This window comes from Pinus tabuliformis, chromosome 3_1 (assembly GCF_031772625.1).
Source record: "Pinus tabuliformis cultivar Carrire ecotype Pingquan chromosome 3_1, CPIR1, whole genome shotgun sequence".
Taxonomy (NCBI): Eukaryota; Viridiplantae; Streptophyta; class Pinopsida; order Pinales; family Pinaceae; genus Pinus; species Pinus tabuliformis.
The window spans coordinates 470151914-470175232 of NC_142301.1; the positions used below are offsets into that span (position 1 = coordinate 470151914).

Genomic DNA, 23319 nt, shown 5'->3' on the forward strand with positions numbered 1-23319 from the left:
TAGATGGACATGATTTTCAGTAAGAATAGGATCAATAAAATGAAATGATTTGACAAGATAATGATGTCAACAAGAAACAATGTCTGGATAACAACTATGACAAACATCCAGCACCTGTCACTATCTCAGAATCTGCACAGCTTCAGAATTGTTAAGTTATCTATCACATGGGATATAATTAAAATTTAAAAGAAATTTCTTGCCAACTCACCATATGCTGAGTATGAGGATAGAACTATGATGTAAGCTGATGCACGCTTAATTGAATACCAAAAGGGAGCTGTGCTGTTTGAGGAACGATATGGAACATGGTAACGATGTGTATATGGTTTGAACGGTTGTTTTTCTCCCTGCAAAAGGACATGATAATGATGAACAACAATATTTACAAGGTGACAAGCAATCAACCCATGAGTTTGAAACATTTTTATCAACCACACTCACTTCATTGAAAGGATAAAGGCACTCAAGTCATATAATCAAATTAGAAAATACAAGGAAAATATGGCAAATGCAAAACTATGTTCCTTATCTTTCTTTTCCATCGTACTAGGCTTTGATAATAACACATACAGGAATTAAATTAACTGTGACCAATAACATTTTATTGGTTTGGTTAATGCACTGTACTCAGTAGTCAATTAAACAGTTCAAGAGTCAACAGTTTTCCTTATACCTGCATCCCTTTCCTCGGATACATTTATTCCCTTCCCCTTAAATTTCATTCTGAATTGACTAATTTCTTGTTTAGATTCATATTAATGAAACCCTCATAAGTTTGCATTAGAAAGAACTTAGCGAATTTTGGATTGCAGGTTTCTGTGGAGTGGTTTTTGAGAGATTGAATTCGGATAATCCACAGTGTTCATTTTTCTTCTTGTCGACGTTTCGAGTCTAGAGCAAGACTCATCATCAGGACTTGCAAACAAAATCATTACTACAGAATTTAGGCTTCTATGATTTGAATTTATTTGAGCTTCTTCTTCCAGATCCATCACATTGAGATTTTTTGTGCCAACATTTAAAACAATCAAGTGTGGTTCATCTTCAGGATATAAAATTGCATGGTTAATTTAATATTTGTCCTAAAGATAACCACACTTGATGGTTTGAAACATCAGCACAAAATGTCTCAATGTGATGGATTTGGGAGAAGAAGGTCAAATCATTACTATTTTAAACTCCCTGCATGCCTGTGTCCATACATAAGCTGGTCTAAAATCACTTATGAAAGAATTCCTATTGTTTTGTAGGAACACTACACCTATTTTTCCTTATGCAGGGCAAATCCTTGATTGGAAGAACACAAGCACTATTTCCAAGCATCAGAGAATCATGTGTAGCAATTCTATATATCAAGATTGTCGTAATCATTAAAAGTTCATTTCACAGAAACATTTTCCTTGTCTAAATCGCTTTCTAGATTCTATTCTACTGTCTTAGCCTCAGTATATGTATATTGTTTCCTTCTTACAAAACATTTTGTCCAAAGAATTTGGACAATGTGATAAGTTTTGATTTGTGTCACCTGGAAGGTACTCCCACACCCCAGGGTACAGGGTTTGGGAGAAGTTTGACCCACATGGATTTTGTTGGCAAGTGTACCCAAGCAGTGGGTTTTGCACCCAAAGTTGTGGGCGCAAAACCAAGAGGAGATTTTGATGATTTGTTCATTGAGGGCATGTGGAGCACCCTTAAGGAGCTAAGGGGCACCAAAGGCATCAATGAGGTGGCATTGGTTAGATGAAAATAATTTTGTGTCTTATGTTTTATGGAGGTTAAACAAATTGTTTAGGTCAGCTTGGAGTTATGTGATGACCCTTGGTGGCTCCAAGACCTCTATAAATAGAAGACAAGCAAACCCCATTCAACACACATCCAATTGCATTCATCGATTGAAGAAATAAATCTGATCTGGCCACAGACCTAAAGGAGCTTATCCAAGTGAAGAAGAAGATGAAAGTTTTTGTATCTCGTGTTTTTGGACAGGGCTGAGTTAGGGCAAAGGCTGGCCTTGTTCTTGAGGACACTTCTGTGCATGGTTTGGTTGATTTGTTTTTTGTGTTATCTCTGTGACAGCTGAACCAAATTTCTGTTCAAAAAAGGTGGGCCAAGATCCCAGTTTGTGGACGAGGGCATATCCTAGAGAGGGTCGAGTCACCTAATGGTACAGGACAAGAGTTTTAGGGTTGTGAGGTAAAACTCAGCAAATAAAGTCTGATATGACTGAGGAAACCCTAGCTGCAGAAGCCTGTAACCTGGGCTGAAATCGCAGTCAAGTGGTGCACAAAGCCATGGGTTTTAGGACAGCTGTGTGGACGTCCTGAAAGTTTTGTATTTGTCTCTTAAGTCAATGAATGCTAGGTGATGTAGGGTCTGATTTTGGACAGTTCTGAAGCAGCATTTGTACAATGTGTTGGAGGGTTGTTACTAGCTGTTTGGAGTGCCCCAGTAAAGTGAACAAGGGCAAGCTTGTTACTGTTAAGAGGGCGACTTGTTTGGGCCCTAGTTCATAGATCTCAAGGGTGGAGGATCGATGATAAGAGAGCTGGTTATTGTGCCCTAGTGCAGTGAGTTGCAGGAGGGCAACTTCAGTAATAAGAGGGCAGCCTTGAAGCCCTAAGTCTCGTCTTCTTTGGAGTAGCAGAGAGGCAAGAAGAAGGCAGTTGTGAAGACCCTGTGTGTTACTGTCTTTGAGGAAGAAAAGGAGAGCAGCTAGAGGGTAAATTTGTGTGGGCCGAAGTTCAGTCACTCTTGGAGCAGTAGGAGGGTTGATAGCGGCAAATTGTTGAGCTGGAGATGTAAGTCTTCTGAAGTGGTAGAAGTTACAGTGATCAGCAGAAGGGAAGGTAAAGTACTCAACAGATGTGTTTACAGTACGCAGATTGAAAGGACTGTGAATGTGCACTATCAGCAAGTAGAAAAAGTGTACTTTGTTCAAGGAAAGATTGGTGGTCATATTTGTTGAAGCCAAGCCCTAGTTGTCTTGTATTAGGGTTGATTTTAAGGGCCATGATCCCTAGTACGGGAGCCCTAAGATCGTTGTATTAGAGTTGTAATGTAACAACTGCTTGATTAGAATTTGTCTTGTGTGTGAAAAATCGGTGACCCAATTCACAACTGACTAAATTTCTCCTACTTGTTAATTTTTTAATCAAGTTATTTACAGTGTTACACAGTAAACATCGAAATAAAATCTACTGCAGCCTTCACAACATAAAACACTGTGGAAACAAAATACTGCACAGGAAAGAAATAAACACACACACAAATACACCGATGTTTTTGAACAAACTTTCCCGGAAAAACCCAATGTGAGAAAACCAGTGCAGCAGTTGGGGGTTTTAATTATTATGCAGAAGTTTCTGAGTACAATTCTTCAAATGCCCAAACTGTCAATCTGATACAAAGAATAAATTGGCAAACAGGTAGTGAGAAATATTCTCGCACTGTCACTGGCGATCTGAATCTGATCCGGGCTCTGGATGGCTAGCCCCACGCTGCCCCTTCGCAGTCTCTGCGTCAGCCTACACATATCTGTGTCACATCCTCTAGGAACTACGTCACCCTTCTCCTTTGACCTTCTGCTGACTAGAAATCGATCCTCTGACACTCCAGACTCACACCCTGGCTTTTGGATTTGGAACTCGACTTTCCCAACTAAATTACAGACTCCCTCTGAAGCACTACGTTGCCTCTATGTGGCACTGCGCTGCCTCTCTAAACCTCTTGATGCCTTCTCTGCCTTGCACTCTTTGGAACTGGAAAAAACCCCTCTATCTACTATCCCTGCCCCTCACTGCAAGAAGATCACTCAATCTCTCTCCAGCAACTCAACACTGCTACTCTTGAGAAATTCAATCTCTAGATCTCACTATCTCGATGTGTTCTCCAAGTGCCCATCAATGTCCTTATAGTCTCTCGTTGGAGCACCAACGGCCAAGATTAAAACATAATCAAACGCTCAGATTAACTGGGAGTTGATCCTCATCTTTATCTAAAAGATTCACACTAGATTTAATTAATACCCTTTAATTAATCACATTTCCTAAGTTTAGACTTAGGAATAATTTAAATAAATATTTTAATTAAACCATCTCTAGGTGGAATTTTCCCAAACGAATTCTGGGTCTTGGAGAATGTATGTGTCTTAGCCTCTTTGCAAAATGTTGACGCTAGAGCACATCCGATGCTACAGAAATCAACACTCCCTCTTAGCGAGAATGTTCTCTAGTGCTGCAACCCACTGAAGCATCACTTTGTCTCTGCACCATCTCCAGCTGCGCTGCTGCCTAGCCCTTGGATGGCTTGGCCGGCTAACGCGGTCGCCCAGGCCATGGGGTGCGTTTAAACGCCTTTCCTATGAAAGGGAAGGGCATTAGCACATCCTGTGATCACAGGAGGGCTGCATTAGCAAGCCAAGCGCAAGGATAGCTTGGTTTCCTTGATTTCCCAAAGTTTTCTGCCAACTAGAAATTTATTTAAGGGTTGTGTGTTGATTTGGGGTAGCATCGGATGTGCTCTAGCCATGAAAATTGGTGGAGAGGCTAAAGGACATGAGATCTCCAAGACCCAAAAATGGTTTGGGCAGATTCTTCCTGGCTTAGGAGATATTAAAATAATTAATATTTTTAATGGAGTTCCTAAGTCTAAGCTTAGTGAAAATAAAATATTAATGAGTATTAATATAAAACTGAGTTCATAGGTTCCAAAAGTCATGGATCAAACCAAATCTAATCCTAGCCATTGATTAGAGATGTAATCTCGACCGTTGAAGGACCAATAGGAAAAGTATAAGAGGAGGCTTGAGGGCCAGTTGGAGAATACATCAAAGTGATCAGTGATTCGATTTACTAGAGCGGGGTTTGCTAAGTAAAGTCGAATCAATGATCATCAGCGAGGGGCAGTGAGTACTGGACATAGAGGCAGAGATAGTGTCGAGAGACTAGAGCAAAGGCGGAGAGGCAGACACAAAAGCCAGAGCGGGCCACGGAGAGCCCAGCAGAGACAACGCAGAGGCGAGATGGCTTGCGTCATCCTCGTAGAGGGCAGCACGAGTGACACAAATGGCAACACGAGTGACGTAGAGGGTCCCAGAGGCTGCGCAGTGCCTCAGAGGGATGAAGCAGAGGGTTTTGAGGCTGACGCAGAGGCCAAGAGGGCTTACACACTGCTTCAATGTTGCTAGAGAGGGTTTCGTGGGGTAGGATTTCTGAATACCTGCTTCTGAATAGAGAGGTATTATTGCCAGTTATTTTTCTCAATCGGACGAGCCAGTTTAGCACCCAATTGTACTCAAGGATATACTGCATAATAATATAACCCTCAGAAACCCTCAGAATTGTTGCACTGATTTTCCCGCATTGGGTTTTTCTGGGGACGAGTTGTCCAAAAATAACAATGTCACTTGTGTGTTTGTTATTTCTTCAGTTGTTGATCTGTAGATGGTTGAGATTGTATTGTGTCTATTTTGATGTTTATATGTTTAAATAACTTGTTTGTAATTAAGAAGTAGGAGAAATAAACCAAAAGAATACAAATAAAATTTCTAACAAGTAATACTTAGGAATTTCAACATGGTATCAGAGCATGGTTGCAAATCACAGAAGAGATGAAGGCATCAACTGGAGGATAGCATTTGCAACAGAAACAGTGATCCCCAGTGACAGAAGTTGTTCCTTGCCGAAAGCGACAGACGAAGGGTTGCATCATCAGTCCAGGCCAGAGAGAGGCCAGCGCAAAGGCTAAGGAGGGCAGAAAAAGGCTCACACAGAACCCAAGAGGGTTGACACAATTGGCTGAGGAAGCAATTTTGCCAGTGTCGGGATTGCGTAGAGCCTAGAAGCTCATTCCTTCAGTTGTTGGGGCATAGGAAGCTACGGGCAGTTTGCGGGAGTGAAGCTGGTGGGGTACTGTGGGCAGAACAGTACCTAACTGGCAAAACCAGGTAGAGGGAGTCGCTACCTAGACAAGGAATCTGGATCAGTGTTGCAGGTGCACAGAAGATCGGAGAGGTGCGACTTGACGATTGGCAGGAGGATTTCCAGAAGGGAAATCGTGACTCAGAGGGAGTCTAACAGAGAACTTCCAGGCAGGAAGTAGAGAGACTTAGCAGGAGTCGAAGAGAGAATTTCCTGAGGGAAGTAGAGAGACTCGAAGGAGTCGACAGGAGGAGCAGAGAGATGGCCATGAATGGGTTGAGGGATCAGGATAGGCTGGACGGGGCATCCAACTTTGTCATCTGGAATCCTAGGATCCTGTTTGTTTTTTGTAGCATAAGTGCTCATGTACCTCTAGAGAAGAGGTGGGGAGACATCGAGCTCTATTCAGGAAGACTACAGGTGATGAGGGGCAGGATCCTTGAGGTACCCAACCTCTTAGATTATACCTTGCTACAGGAGCCCAAAGAGAAAGTAGCAGGACTGGCGAATGTCAGTAGAAAGATATGTGGATGAAGCAGCAGAGAGTGCTACAGTGCAAGAGTCCCCGGTCAACGCAAGGCTAGCAGGCTGCAGCAATGCGAGAGGCACGAAGAGTGTTGCAACAGTGCAGGATGACACAGAGAGGTTTGCAACGGTGTGAGATGCAAGGAGTTGCAGCGTAGAGGCGGTAGAGGGAGCACGTGATAGCAGCAGAGAGAGCTTCAGCATCGGGAGTGTTTCTAGCCTGACAAGGATGTCAATAGTTGGGTGGATCACTTACTTACTTCCCAATAACTGAGCTGCAGTGCAGTAGCACGATGCAGCATGATGAGATGGGGTTGCAGTGCAGATGTAGTTTGGGAGGAAGGACCAGTAGCAGCACAGATGCAGAGGGAGTTGTTGTACGGATGAAGCAGTGGCCGTGGCAGGGCCATGGGCAGCAGTACAGGATGCAGCAGTGCAGAGGATGTTGGTCGAGGAGGCCTAGAATCCGCACAGGTAACAGTGTCGTATAATCAGAGTAATGCTCAATGTGGAGTATTACTAGAGCACAATCCTCGCTAAGAGGGAGTGTTGATTTGGGGTAGCATCGGATCGGATGTGCTCTAGCCATGAAAATTGGTGGAGAGGCTAAAGCACATGAGATATCCAAGACCTAAAAATGGTTTGGGCAGATTCTTCCCAGTTTAGGAGATATTACAATAATTAATATTTTTAATGGAGTTCCTAAGTCTAAACTTAGGAAAATAAAATATTAATGGGTATTAATATAAAACTGGGTTAGAAGGTTCCAAAAGTCATGGATCAAGCCAAATCTAATCTTAGCCATTGATTAGAGATGTAATCTCGGCCGTTGAAGGACCAACAAGAAAAGTATAAGAGGAGGCTTGAGGGCCAATTGGAGAATGCACCAGAGTGATCAGTCATTCGATTTACGAGAGCGGGGTTTGCCAAGTAAGGTTGAATCAGTGATCAACAACGAGAGTGAGTACTAGACAGAGAGGCAGAGATAGTGTCGAGAGACCAACACAGAGGCAGAGAGGGAGATGCAGAAACCAGAGCAGGCCATGCAGAGCCCAGCAGAGACAACACAGAGGCCAGAGGGCTTGCGTCATCCACGCAGAGGACAGCAGGAGTGACGCAGAGGGTCCCAGAGGCTGCATAGTGCCCCAAAGCGCTAATGCAGAGGGTTTTGAGGCTGATGCAAAGGCCAGGATGGCTAACGCAATGCTTAGTGTTATTGGAGAGGGTTTAGTGGGGCAAGTCTTATGAATACCTGCTTCCAAATAGAGAGGTATTACTGCCAGTTATTTTTCTCTGTCGGGTGAGCCAGTTAGGCACCCAGTTGTACTCAAGGATACACTGCATAATAATATAACCCTCAGAATTACTGCATCGGTTTTCCCACATTGGGTTTTTCTGGGGACGAGTTGTCCAAAAATAACGGTGTCACTTGTGTGTTTTCTATTTCTTTCAGTTGTTGATCTGTAGATGGTTGAAAATATATTGTGTTTATTTCTATGTTTATATGTTTAAATAACTTGTTCCTAATTAAGAAGTAGGAGAAATAAACCAGAAGAATACAGATAAAATTTTTAATGGGTAATACTTAGGAATTTCAACATTGTGTTATGCAAGGATCAGGCTTACAATATGAGTCTTTGGAGAGAAAGAGACTATGATGCCGAGGAACTACAAATGTTGAATGACCTGACATGTTCTGCAGCTTTGAGATAATGTGAGCTACTAAAGTATGCCAGACTTGACCTGATGAAGGGTCAGGAGGATCTCTTGAGTTCGATTATCCAACGGTGGGATGAACAACAAGGGTTGTTTAGAATTGGGGACCATGAGCTCTCTATCGAGAGAGATGACATATATTTCCTCACTAGTTTATCGTGCAGAGGTGCACGAGTAAACGTGACAGGAGGAAAAGAAGATCTGAGGACCACTGTGGAGTTGATCCAAACATATCGCAGTGAAGGCAATTAGTTAGTGAGAAATAGAATTCCAATAAAGCAAATCAGAACAAGACCAATGAGGGTTATTTTGTGGATGATCATGCGCCTGGCAGGGTCTAAGAGTTAACATGTGAATACAAAGGCCTAGTTGCTACTGACATTGGATTGCTTGCAGCCACAAGTGTTCAACTGGTGTGAGGGAGTCATCCGTTAGGTGAAAGCAGAGTTGATAGTGTGTAAGAGTCGAGCCCAAAGAGAGTTTAGGTACGCCACATTGATCATATCCTTTATACTAGACAGGATGCCCGTGAGGAGGCCTCGCATGAGTGTTGGTTAGCTGGTCCAAGGGAGCCTAGACAGGAGAGATGGGTAGCCCTAGCACCTCGTACAGAAGGTGGGCGATCATGCAAACTATGTAGGCTGGGGCGTTGAACCTACTGAAGCTAGTTGATCACGGACATCCTGAAGCCTAGTAAGGAAGGGGTCGCGATCATGCAAACTATGTAGGCTGGGGCGTTGAACCTACTGAAGCTAGTTGATCACGGACATCCTGAAGCCTAGTAAGGAAGGGGTCTATACACTCCCCTTTCTGCATCCTCATGCATCTCAGCTTCTCCTCAAGATACATCTTCCGCTGCTCAAAAGATTCTTCGTACAGCATAGCTGGGGCCTCCCACATCTGTCGGGCAGTATCTTTGCCAGCAATGTGAGAAACTATGTGATCTCAAACTCCATCAAGGATCAACCTCTTAGCTTTCACCATCTCCTTCTTGTATTTCTTAAGCAGATATGCATCGGCGGGTACAACTACCACACTATCGATATAAGTTTTGAGATCATGCTCATTTAGAAGGCAGGAGATTCTAGCCTTCCAAATCACATAGTTGGAGGCTCCCTCCAACCAATCTTGATCTGTCAACCTAGGTGATGCCATCTCTAAAAAAAGTCGAACTGCTTCCTCTTCTCCTCAGCACAGCTGCCGCCCAGCTATTCGCACTCCCTTCTGGAGTGAGAAATCCCACACACAATTACTACTACTCTGCTGCAAAAAATTAAACTTCTTGACTAGAAACCCCCCAAGGAAGGAATTCCCTCAGTGTGTGCTCTTCTTTCCGTCTAACGATACTTTGCCAAGAACTACTGCAAAATGACTATGTCTTAGTTAAAGATTTGCTCTGCATGGAAACTATTGCGTTGCTCCCTTCTGCCTCTACAAATCTTCGATCCAGAAACTTTACTCTCTATCGACTCACTCAAACAAGTAATTTTCCACGAAAATTAGCCCTCTTGGCCAATGGACTACACAGCCTCTCTGGGGTTTCGAATTGATACCTACACAGAAATTTCGAACTCCCTCTTCCGCCTGCAACTAAGCTCTTCTCTGCTTCACCTCCGCTCTGATACCATGTGAAAAATCGGTAACCCGATTCCCTACTGCAACAACTGATTAAATTTCTCCCACTTACTAATTTCTGAATCAAGTTATTTACAGTGTTACACAGTAAACATCGAAATAAAATCTATTGCATCTTTCACAACATAAAATACTGTGGAAAGTTGAAACAAAATACTGTGCAGTAAAGAAATAAATACACACAAAGATACACCATTGTTTTTGGACAAACGTCCCCGGAAAAACCCAATGTGGGAAAATTGGTGCAACAGCTGAGGGTTTTAATTATTATGCAAAAGTTTCTGAGTACAAATATTCAGATGCCCAAACTGGCAATCTGATACAATGAATAAACTGGCAAAGACTTAGTGAGAAATATTCTCACACTATCACTAGCAATCTAAATCTGCTCTAGGCTCTGGATGGCTAGCCCCGCGCTGCCTCTACACAGTCTCTGTGTCAACCTACGCAAATTTGCATCACAACATCTAGGAACTGCGTCACCCTTCTCCTCTGACCTTCTGCTGACTAGAAATCGATCCTCTGACCCTCCGGACTCACACCCCAGCTTTTGGCTCTGGAACTTGACTTTCCTAGCTGAATTATGAACTCCCTCTGAAGCACTACATTGCCTCTCTGAACCTCTTGATGCCTTCTCTACCTTGCACTCTCCGAAACTGGAAAAATCCCCTCCGGTCTAATATCCCTACCCATCACTGCAAGAAGATCACTCGAGCTCTCTCTGACAACTTAGCATTGCTACTCTTGAGAAATTTGATCTCTAGATCTCACTATCTTGGTGTGTTCTCCAAGTGCCCATCAATCTCCTTCTTATAATCTCTCGTTGGAGCACCAACAATCATGATTAAAACATAATCAAAGGTTAAGATTAACTGGGAGTTAATCCTCGTCTTTATCTAGAATATTCACACCAAATTTAATTAATACCCTTAATTAATCATGTTTTCTAAGTTTAGACTTGGGAATACTTAAAAAAATGATCAATTATTTTAATTAAACCATCTCTAGGTGGAATTTTCCCAAATGATTTATGGGTCTTGGAGAATGCGTCTTAGCCTCTCTGCAAAATCTCGAGGTTAGAGCACATCCGATGCTACAGAAATCAACATTGTGTACTAGTTGATTCACTACTGTGTATTTTCCATTGTGCAAAGTAGAAGTGTTGTGGCATTTGAATGTGTTTGTGATTGTGATCTTAGACTCAAACTTGATTCTCGAGTACTGTGGAAAAATCAACATTGTATCAGAACTAATTTGAAGGGCAAGTGAAGCAGTGTGCACAATGTACAACTCAAAGGGGAGTTGGTTCCATTGTTATTGAAGCCCTAATAGCAATGGCGAAGTTTTCAGTTGGTCTACGATATGAGGATAGGTTGGATGGCTTGTCCAACCATAATAGTCCTTGGAAGGAAAGGATCAAGTTGGTCTTGATGGTGAACAAGATTTGGGAATTCGCTGACAAGGAGATCAAGAAACCAACTGACCCTAAGGAGTTGGAAGCGTATGAGGAGTTGGATATGAAGGTGAAGTTGATCATCCTAGATGGTGTCAAAGATCATTTGATACCTCATCTGTCCGGGAAGAGCTCTTCCCATGAGATGTGGAAAGCTCTTCAGAATCTATTCCAGAATAAGAACGAGAACCAACTGTTGGTATTGAAAGATAAGTTGAAGAGCACCAAGATGTCGAATGGTGGAGTGACCCCGTATCTGATGATACTTTCTCATGTTCGAGATGAGCTTGTTGCCATCCGTGAAACTATTACATATTTTGAAATGGTGAGGATTGTTTTTAAACTTTAAAGGGTTTATCGAGGAATGGAAGCCCCCCTTCATCAAAGGGATCGTTGCATGAGAGAAGATGCCAGACTAGAACAAGTTGTGGGATGACTTCACTTAGGAGGAACTGCGAGACGAGGGTCTTCATAAGAAGAAGAAGACTTATGATGATAACATGGCTCATGTAGCAAGAATGAAGGGTAAGCAAAATAAGGACGTGAGTAAGCTAAAGTGTTATCATTGTAGCGAATATGGTCATTATTCGATCAAGTGTCCAAAGAAGAAGGGAGACAATGAGAAGAAGAAGGGGAAAGAGATAGTAGATGTCGCTATTTCTTATTAGTTGGATGACCTTTCGAGGAGATTGGAGGATGAGGACTTTTCCCTAGTTTCTCATTTCGTCGAGGGTACCATCGATGAGACTGCATGGTACGTGGACATTGGTGCATCGAAACATATGACAAGTTCACATGATATGTTAAAGGCTCTAAACGAATGGGCCTCGAAGTTGCACATGGTGGTTGGCGACAAGAGTCAGAAAGAGATTAGAGGATTGGGTGTTGTGCAATTTAGGATGGAATCATATTGGTTGTTGCAAGTTCAATATATATCGTTTGTACCAGAAAGATACAACGTGTTGTCTGTCTTAGTGATCGAGGGAAAAGAGTTCGAGGTGATTTTCTGTGATGGGAAAGAACGACTTAGGCCCAAAGGCTATAACTCTGCTAGATTAGTCATTGGAGTTAGGGAGCATGGTGCACATCGGCTGACATGGAAGCCTATAGATCATGAGCAGAACCAAGTTCTAGAAACTCAGAGGGAGTCGAGTTTGAGTGGGAGTTTGCAAGTTTAGAGGGAGAATCCACAACCCAAGAAGAGCGCGTGGTCAATTGGGAGTAAGGGGACCTTTACAACTAGAAGAAACGTGGGATGGCATGAAGGCCTGTCAGGAAAGGAAGAAGAAGTCAGAGGATTCAGGTGGCAAAGATACTACTAACATGAGCATGGTTCATTCTACATGGTATGTGTTAGTTTTTGTAGCATCAGATATGTTCTAGCCACGAAACCTTTTGGAGAGGCTAGAAGACATGTATTCTCCAAAACCCAGAAATCGTTTCTAGAAATTCCACCTAGAGACGACTTAATTAAAATAATTAATCTTTTGTTAATGGTACCTACGTCTAAACTTAGGAAAACTGATTAATTAAAGGGTATTAATTAAGTCATGGCAAGAATCTTCTAGAAGAAGAATTGGATCAATTTCTAGTTAATCTTAGCCATTGATTATGTTTTAATCTTGGTCATTGAAGTCTCAATGAGAGATTATAAGAAGAAATTAGATGGAGGTTGGAGAACACACTTCAAACACCAGGAATTCGATTTTGCTGGGTATCCGATCTCCAGAGTAGCAACATTCAATTGTCGAAGGTGATTCAATGAGATCGAAGTAGTGAGAGAGGGGCAGAGATAATAAGGCCAGAGGGAGATTTTCCAGTTCGGTGAGTGCATAGCAGAGAGGCAGTGAGTGCCACAGAGAGGCAACGCAGAGCAGAGAGGCAGTGTAGTGCTTCAAAGGGGAATCCTTATTTTGCAGGGGAGAAGAAGTGATTCAGTGCCAGAAGCTGGAGTGGAAGCGCAGAGGCCAAGAGAATAATATTCCAAACAATAGCTGATCAATTAGCAAGAGAGACGTTGGTTCGAGTTGTGGGATGCAAAACTGCGTAGGCTGACAGAGGTAGGAGAGGAAAGCTCATCTTGAGCCAAGGTCAGTGTTCGATCACTGGTGGGAGTGAGATTTTTCTCACTAGACTTTCTGTTAGTCATTTCTCTGCATGGATTTCTAGATTTGAGCATCCATAGTTTTGTACTCAAATTTACTACTGCATAATAATAAAACCCTCAGCCGCTGCACCGGTTTTCCCAAGTTGGATTTTTCCGGGGACATTGGTCCAAAAATAAATGTGTATTTGTGTGTGTGCATCTATTCTTCCAACATTATTTTTCTTCTGTAGTATTTTATTTGTGAAGGGTACAGTGTATTAGTTTTGATATTTACCATAGAATGCATTAAATAATTTGTTAAGTTTATTTAACAAATAGAAGAAACTTAATCAGTTGTTGTAGGACTCCAGATTTCGTAATTTTCACATGGTATTAGAGGACAAACTGTAAGCCAGAGAGCTCAGTAGCAGAATGGAGGAGGAATTTTGAATCTCTACAGAGGCAGCAATTTGAAACCCTCAAGAGGCAGCACAGTCCTTGGGCTAGAAGGGTTAGTTTTTGAGGAAAAATTTTTCTCTGAGAGAGTCGATAGAGAAATTAGATTTTCCATATCAACGATTACAAGAGGGAGACGCAGTATTTTCCTTGCATAGCAGAGCTTCATCTAGGTTATTTTGCAGCAGTTTGCTAGTGCAAAATACCATCAGGAGGAAGGAAGAGCACACACAAAGCGAATTCTTTTCTCAGGGGACTTCTAGCCTAGAATTTCGATTTTTCCTAGAAGAGCAACAACAACTATGAGAAGATTTGCCCACTCCAGCAGGGAGTGCGTAGATCTAGTCAGCAGTTGCGCAGAGGAGAAGAAGAGGAATTCGACATTCTTGTAGAAATGGCATCAACAGGGCTGAAAGATCATGATCGATTAGAGGAAGCCTTCAACTATGTGATCTGGAAGGCAAGAATTTCTTGTCTTCTCGATGAGTATGATCTCAAAGCTTACATCGATAGTGTGGTAGCTATACCTGCAGATGCAAATCCGTTGAAGGCCTACAAGAAGGAGATGGCGAAAGCAACAAGGTTGATTCTCGATGGGGTTCGAGATCACGTGGTGTCTCACATAGCTGGCAAAGATACTACCCATCAGATGTGGGAGGCACTTGCTACGCTATACAAGGGATCTTTTGAGAAGCAGAAGATGTATCTTGAGGAGAAGTTGAGATGCATAAAGATGCACAAAGGGGAGTGCATAGACCCCTTCCTCACTAGGCTTCAGGATATCTGAGACCAACTATCTGCAATAGGGTTAGAGCCTCAGCCTACAAAATTAATGCGGTTCTCTAAACAATGTTTCTAAAGAATGGCAGGTCTTCGTTTAGGGTATTCTAGGCAGAGAAAGGTTGTTAGGTTGGGATCGTATGTGGTTTGATCTACAACAGTAGGAGATGAGGTGAGATTTGTTGAAGAGCACCATCAGTGGCAGCAACAACAATAGTGGGTCGAAGCAAGTAAAGGAAGAGGAGAATTTGGCCCTCGCATCAAAGGGTAGCAGGAGGAAGAAGGACGTTTCCAAGGTGAAATGCTTCAGATGTGTGAGCTTGGCCACTACAGTACTCAATGTCCTCTCAAAAAGAAGGGCAAGGAGTAGAAGCAGGATCAACGGGCTGCATCCGTAGAGATCGAAAGGTTGTCCTCAAGATTGGAGAAAGAGTTTTCCCTGATCACCGAGATACCTCCAGGAGTGAGGTGGGGTGATTTGGTTTTGCAGCCCCAGAGAGCTACACGATGGGCAGGATTCTTAAGGAGGTCCACCTCATGAATCAATACCTTGCTACAGAAGTCCATATTATGCAGTAGCAAGATGGATCAGTGGTAGTTGGTGCAGTCAGGTCGCAGAGTGACAGATACAGTAGCTAGTAGGAGTCAGATACTAGGCAGCGCAGTGTGGAGTTGGCAGTAGTGCAGTTGGCATAGAGCAGAGTCAACAACAAGGTAGAGGTGTCAGTGACAGTACAGAGTCTAGTTGCATCCAGGACTCAACGAACAAATGCATTATACTGAACACAATTGGTTCAGTATTTTGGATGCTTTTCCGTTGCAGTGGTTGCAGTTGCAGCAGTAGCAGCTGGAGAGGGAGTTGCAGTGCAGATGCAGTGTTGGCAGCAGTTCAGCAGAGCCAACAGCAGCATGGATGCAACATTTATCAGAGTTGCGCAGTAGTTGGTGGGTAGCAGCAAGCAAACATCAACATCGTGACAGGAGGTGGTGCAGAGACAGGGTGTTGCTTCAGTGGGTTGCAGTGCTAAAGCACATTCCTCGCTAAGAGGGAGTGTTAGTTTTGTAGCATCAGATGTGTTCTAGCCACGAAACTTTGTGGAGAGGCTAGAATACATGTATTCTCCAAAACCCAGAAATCGTTTCTAGAAATTCCACCTAGAGACAACTTAATTAAAATAATTAATCTTTTTTCACTGGTACCTAAGTCTAAACTTAGGAAAACTGATTAATTAAAGGGTATTAGTTAAGTCATGATGAGAATCTTCTAGAATAAGACTTGGATCAATTTCTAGTTAATCTTAGCCATCGATTATGTTTAAATCTTGACCATTGAAGCCTCAACAAGAGATTATAAGAAGAAATTCGATGGAGGTTGGAGAACACACTTTAGACACCAGGAATTTGATTTTGTTGGGAAATCGATCTCCAGAGTAGCATCATTAAGTTGTTGTAGGTGATTTAGTGAGATCGAAGTAGTGAGAGAGGGGCAGGGATAGTAAGTCCAGAGAGAGATTTTCCAGTTTGATGAGTGCATAACAAAGATGTAGTGAGTGCCATAGAGAGGCAGCGCAGTGCTTGAGAGGGCAATCCGTATTTTTCTAGGGAGAAGCAGTGATTCAATGCCAGAAGCCAGAGTGGGAGCCCGAAGGGCAGGGGAATCGATCTTCCAGACAATAGCTGATCAATTAGCGAGAGATACATTGGTCCGAGTTGTGGGACGCAGAACTGCGTAGGCTGACACAGAGACTGCGCAGAGATAGCAGAGAATAGCTCATCTTGAGCCAAGGTCAGTGTCAGATCACCAATGGGAGTGAGATTTTTCTCACTAGACTTTCTATCTGTGATTTATTTGCATGGATTGCTAAATTTGAGCATCCAAGTTTTGTACTAAGATTTACTATTGCATAATAATAAAACCCTCAACTACTGCACCGGTTGTCCCAAGTTGAGTTTTTCGGGGACATTGGTCCAAAAATTACTATGTATTTGTGTGTGTGTGCATATATTCTTCCAACATTATTTTTCTTCTACAGTATTGTATTTGTGAAGGTTGTAGTGTATTAGTTTCGATATTTACCACAAAATGCAGTAAATAATTTGTTCAGTTTATTTAACAAATAGAAGAAACTCAGTTGCTGCAGTAGGATTCAGGATTTTGGAACTTTCACAGTATGTTGCAGTGGTGAACGCAAGGACTTGGTCTAGTGTCGCCAGTGATGATGATGACGAGATAATTCTGGGTGGTGGAAGTCCCTCCCTCGCTAAGAGGGAGTGTTGATTTTTGTAACTTAGGAGGTACTCCCACACCCTAGGAGAAGTTTGACTCGCATGGGTTTTGTGGGAAAGTGTACCCAAGCAATGGATTTTGTACCCAAAGTTGTGGGCATGAAACCAAGAGGAGATTTTGATGGTTTGTTCATTCAGGGCATGTGGAGCACCCTTAAGGAGCTAAGGGGCACCAAAGGAATCAATGAAGTGGTATTGGTTGGATGAAAATAACTTTATGTCTTACATTTTATGGAGGTTAAACAAATTGTTTAAGTCGGCTTGGAGTTATGCGATGACCCTTGGTGGCTAAGGGAAACCCTCCAAGACCTATATAGATAGAAGACAAGTAAACCTCATTCAACACACATCGAAGTGAATTCATCAAGTGAAGAGATAAATCTGATCTGGCCACAGACCTAAAGAAGCTCATCCAAGTGGAAGAAGAAGATCAATGTTTTTGTCTCTCTTGTGTTGTTGGACTAGGCTGAGTTAGGGAAAAGGTTGGCCAAGTTCTTGAGGGAAGTTTTAGGCATGGTTTGGTTGATTTGTTTTCTATGTTATCTCTATGACATCCGAGCCAAAATTTTGTGCAAAAAAGGTGGGTAGAGATCCCATTTTGTGGACGAGGACGTATGCTAGAGGGCTGAGTCACCTAATGGTACAGTGTAGGAGTTTTAGGGTTGAGAGGAAAATCACAACAAATAAAGTCTGATATATGACTAAGGAAACCCTAGTCGCAAAGGTCTATAACCTAGGCTGAAATCTCAGTCAAGTGGTGCACAAAGACGTGGGTTTTAGGACAGCTATGTGGACGTCCAAAAAGGTATGTATTTGTCTCTTATGTTGATGAATGCTAGGTGATGTAGGGTCTAGTTTTGGATAGTTATGAAGTAGCCTTTGTACCATTTCTTGGAGGGATGTTAGTGGCTATTTGTAGTGCCCTAGTACAGTGAACAAGGGAAAGCTTATTACCGCTAAGAGGGCAGCTTGTTTGGGCCCTAGTTCACAGATCTCAAGGATGGAGGATTGATGATAAAAGGAATGGTTATTGTACCCTAGTTCAGTGAGTTGCAGGAGGAAAACTTCAGTGATAAGCGGGCAACCTACAAGCCCTAAGTCTCGTTTTCTTTCTTTGGAGCAGCAGAGAGGCAAGAAGAGGGCAGTTGTGAAGACCCTGTGTGTTGGTGTCTTTGAGGAATTAATTGAGAGTAGCTAGTGGTCACATTTGTGTGGGCAAAATTCCAGTGATTCTTGGAGCAACAAGAGGGTTGATAGTGGCAAATTATTGAGCTAGAGATGCAAGTCTTCTGAAGTGGCAGAAGTTGCAGTGATTGGTATAAGGGAAGGCAAAGTACCCGCCAGATGTGCTCAAGGTATGTGGATTGAAAGGACTACAGATGCACACCATCAACGAGTAGATCAAGTGTACTTTTTTTAGGGAAATATTGGTGGTCATAGTTGTTGACACCAAGCCCTGCTTGTCTTGTATCAGGGTTGATTGTAAGGGCCATGATCCCTGTTACAACACAATCTAGCAAGGCCCTAAGGAAGGGAAACCTGAGGAACAACTACTAGACTAAGTGACAACAATAGGACAATGACCCACTATCTCCTCAGTCAAGTCCCCCTGCTCTCTATAGACTTTCAACAATGGGATGGTCCTGGTAGGAAGAAATCACTTGTAATGGATATGTCAATGACTAATCTATGAAGTGATTTCACAAAGCCCATTCAAGGAGAGACAAAATAAAGGCTCAATGCTTCAAGGAAGCTAATTCGCTCTCCAAGAAATAACTTGGGTAAGAAGATCAAGACCTAGGGTTTGAGGCATGCAAGGGTAATGTGTTTTCCTAACGTATAGTTCTCAAATGGGTTGGGGCCTCTCAAAGGATCTTTATGTGGTGATATGGTACTTCCCAAAGGTTCTTTGCTCTCTTTGAAAGACCTAGAAATGCACTAGACCTAGGGTTTTCTAAAAAAACATGGGAAAAATGCTTCCAAGGTGTTCACTAGGTCAAAGCAACGAAGGAGAAAGGATCTCTTATGGTTTATTGCACCGAATACAAAGCTCATACAACCCTAAAGAAAGCCACCTATCCAAGGAAATACAAGCTAGTTTGTGAAAATTCTTTCGAAATGCAGCAACTCAGATTCATTCTTCTAACTGAATAAATTATTCAGTTTATTTTGTTACAGAAGAATATTGAAATAATCACACTGCAATTTCTTCACAATAAAAACACTGTGGAAAATAAAATGTTGGAAATTGAGAAATGCTAGCACACACAAAAATGATAGTTATTTTTAGACAATTGTCCCCGGAAAAACCCAATGTGGGAAAACCAATGTAGCAGCTAAGGATTTTATTATTATGTAGCAGTGAGAAATTCTGAGTACAACTGGATGCCAAAATACTGGCAATCCTCTACAAGATAAATTGGCCACAAAACTAGTGAGACAAAATTTGTCACACCCGACACTAATCTTAGCTCCTGAACTGGATCAAACAGGCCACATGAAAGCCCCTGCATTAGCCTTTGTGCCACCCTTGCACAGGTCCTCGAATGCTTTGCCTGGAAGTTGCAACTCATCAAGTCATCTGCCCAACTCATCCTTTGAGAATGACTTGCTGGCCCTTCCGGAAATTCTCCCGGCCTCCAACAATTGAATCGACCCTCTGTCTAGTCAAACCAAACTCTGCCTCTGAAGCTTTTGTGCAGGCCCTGTGCAGGCCCACTGAGGAAACTCGACCCTCCTGTAGATAACTCTCTGGAATTGGAAAACTTCCTCCGAGCACACTGTCTTTTCTCCTCATTGTCTTTGCATCCCCTCTTTGGCTGGAACTTCTCTCTATTGAATCACCACAGCTAGGAAACTCGACCTCTACCAAGGAATTTGATATCCAACTGTGTTCTTCTCCAACCCCATCAACCTCCTCTTATAATCTCCAGTTCAGTCTTCAACAAACACGATTAAAACTTAATCAATGGTTGAGATCATCTCTAAGTAGATCCGTGTGGGTTTCTAGAGAATTCTCACCTTGCTCAATAGATTTCCATTAATTAATCGATTTCCCTAAGTTAGACTTAGGCATATTTTTCTCATCAATCAATTAATTTAATTTTGTCTATAGGTGGAATTTCCAAAAACGATTTTTTGGTTTTGGAGATCTCTGTGTTTTAGGCTCTCCACAAAGTTTGAGAGTAGAACACCATCTGATGCTACAAAAACTAACACTCCCTCTTAGCGAGGAAGGTGTTCTCTCCCATAACATCCTCCATACACGTTGATGTCTAACAAGAAACTCTACTAGAAATGACTCTATTGCTCCCTCAGTCACTGTATTTCTCCCTCAGTCATTGTCCATCAAACACTACACTAACTCTGATTCATCTGCTACTGTCTGTAACCATGCTGCATCTATGATGTTGGTGACACTGCATTGCACAACATGTACTGCTGCCAACTCTGCATTTGCACTGCAACCCAACTAACACTCCCTCTCACTATTGTTGTTGTTGTTGCAACTACTGCAACTGAGAAGTATCCAAAATACTAAATCAATTGTGATCACATGCTGCAACTGTCTCCTGAGTCTCTGACTACTACTAGCCTTTGCATTGTCTACTAGGGAATCTGTGTTGTTGTTGATTCTCTGTTGTGCTTCCCGCACTACTATCAACACTTCTCTGCACTCCTCAGCATCTGACTACATCTATTATGCAACTTTAGAACAGACTACACTAACTGACACTGGTTCTCCTAGTACTAAATCCTGTGGGCCCCCATAGCAAGGGTAATGATCTATGTGAGTAAACTGCAATTGTTGCTCCTCTATCGACCTTGCCCATCTCTGCACAACCCTGGATTCTAGAACTCGATGTCTCCACACCTCTCTCCTGGATGTATATTTTCATACAAAGTGAATTGCTCCTCTAATTTGGAGGACAATTGGTCTATCTCTGTGAATGGTATCCCCTGATCCTGCTTGTCCTTCTTGTCCTTCTTCCTATGAGGATACTGAGTACTATAGTGGCCAAACTCACCACACTTGAAGCACTTGATCTTAAACAAATCCTTCTTCTTCTTCTCTCCCTGCAAGCCTTGTCCCTGACTAAGACCTTTTGCTTTCCATTTCGATGCAAAGGCCACATTTTCTTCCTCCTTCACACCCTTCGACCCTTTGCTGCTAAAGACGTTAATGGATCTCTTTACTAGAGTTCGCCTCATCTCCTCTTGTGTGAGATATTCTCATATCCGATCCTACCCAAGCAGTTGATCTCGTCCCAAAATGCTCTGGACGAAACTCTTCCATTCCTCGATGACACTGTTGAGGGCCAAACACAAAAGTTCTATAGTTGGAGGTAACTCTCCTACGACTGCAAGCTCATGCCAGATATCCTGAATTCTAGTGAGAAAGGGGTTGATGCCTTCACCCTTTTGCATACGAACATTCCACATCTTATCCTTCAAGAACATCTTCTATTGCTCGGAAGGATTATAATATAGTGAGGCAATAACATCCAACATTTCTTTGGTCATATTTTTGGCCACAACATGTGAGACTATATGATCTCGAACTCCATCAAGAATCAACGCTTTGCCCTAACCATATCCTTATTGTAATTAGCTAGCTGATCTGCATCTATACGCACGGCTACAAACCATTCTACATACATCCTCAGACCATATTCATCTAGCAAGAATGTCATCCTGGCCTTCCAGATACAATAGTTTGAGGCACCCTCTAATATGTCCTGATCTCGGAGTCCTGCTGAAGCCATTACTACAAAAACTTGACCTAGGACGAAAATCTTCATCTTTCACCTGCTAGGCTGTTAGCACTATTAATCGCACTCCTTCCTGGAGTGAGAAAATCTGCCTGCTGCTGCTTCCTATTGCAACTGGAAATATTGGATTTCTGAAACTAGAAACCCTCTGAGAGAACCTCCCTCTATGTGTGCAATTTCTCTTCCACCCGACATTGATTCGACTACTGTAAAATGTTGCAAAACCTTCTGCTTCCAGACAAGAATTCTGTTGTGCAAAAATACTGTGTTGCTCACCTCTACCTGCTGGAATCACTTTCCCGGACAAATCAAACTTTCTGCCACCTACAACTGGAAAATCGGACCTTGTCCAGCAATTCGAACTCCTTGGCTAGGCAATTTGCAACCCCTGGAAAATCGAAGTTGTTGCTCCCTTTGAGCCACGAAATTTTCCCTCCTCATCTGTGAGCCTCCTGTCTGTCAAACTTGCTCTAATACCATGTGAAAATTCCTTGAAATGTAACAACTAGAATTAATTCTTCTAACTGAATAAATTATGCAGTTTATTTTGTTACGGAAAAATATCGAATTAATCACACTGTAATTTCTTCACAATAAAAACGTTGCGGAAAATAAAATGTTGGAAACTAAGAAATGCTAGCACACACAAAAATGACACAATTATTTTTGGACAATTGTCCTCGGAAAACCCAACGTGGGAAAATTGGTACAGCAACTAAGGGTTTTATTATTATGCAACAGTGACAAATTTTGTATACAATTGGATGCCGAAATATTGGCAATCCCCTATAAACTAGCCAAAAAATTAGTGAGACAAAATTTGTCTCACCTGACACTAATCTTAGCTCCTGAACTAGCTCAAATAGGCCACACGAAAGCCCCCGCATCAACCTCTTAGTCACCCCTGCGCAGGCCCTCAAATGCTCTACCTGGGAGTTGCAACTGATCAAGCCATCTACCCAACTTAGCCTTTGAGAATGACTCACTGGCCCTTCCGGAAATTTTCCCGAATTCCAACAAATAAATCAACCCTTTCTTTGGCCAAATCGAACTCTATGTCTGAAGCTTTTGCGTGGGCCCTGAGCAACCTCACTAAGAAAACTCGACCCTCCTGTAGATAACTCTCCGGAACTGGGAAACTTCCTCCGAACACATTATCTCCGTCCCACTCTCTCTGCATCCCCTCTTTGGCTCGAACTTCTCTCTGTCGAATCACTATAGTTGGGAAACACGACCTCTGTCAAGGAATTCGATATCCAAGTGTGTTCTTCTCCAACCCCATCAACCTCCTCTTATAATCTTCAGTTGAGTCTTCAATGGCCACGATTAAAACTTAATCAATGGTTGAGATTATCTCCAAGTTTATTCATGTGAGTTTCTAGAGAATTCTCACCTTTTTCAATTAATTCCTTTTAATTAATCGATTTCCATAAGTTAAACCAATGTTGTGAACATTGCGATCAAGATTAAATCGGTGAGTGGAAAAAACCAGAAAAATCGGTAAAAATCAGGAAAAAATTGCCAAATACAAAAATATTCATTTTTTTTTCAATTCTTTAATATCTAAAGCATCTACAATAGAAAATAAATGCATCGACACATAAATATGATAAAAGTACTAATATATAAGATGTGTAATATAATTTCTAGTGCTACATCACACACATAACAGTGAATCATGTCCTAAAT

At 42.2% G+C, this 23319-nt stretch overlaps 1 protein-coding gene across 1 annotated transcript in view; it reads right to left on the reverse strand.

The window, feature by feature from the left end:
• LOC149187816 (purple acid phosphatase 2-like) overlaps positions 1-23319 on the reverse strand; it is a 276689-nt gene that overhangs the window by 144967 nt on the left and 108403 nt on the right. The window contains exon 5 of the mRNA XM_089412888.1: positions 212-350. Coding sequence (XP_089269014.1) covers positions 212-350 — 139 coding nt within the window. The remainder of the gene's footprint in view (positions 1-211; positions 351-23319) is intronic.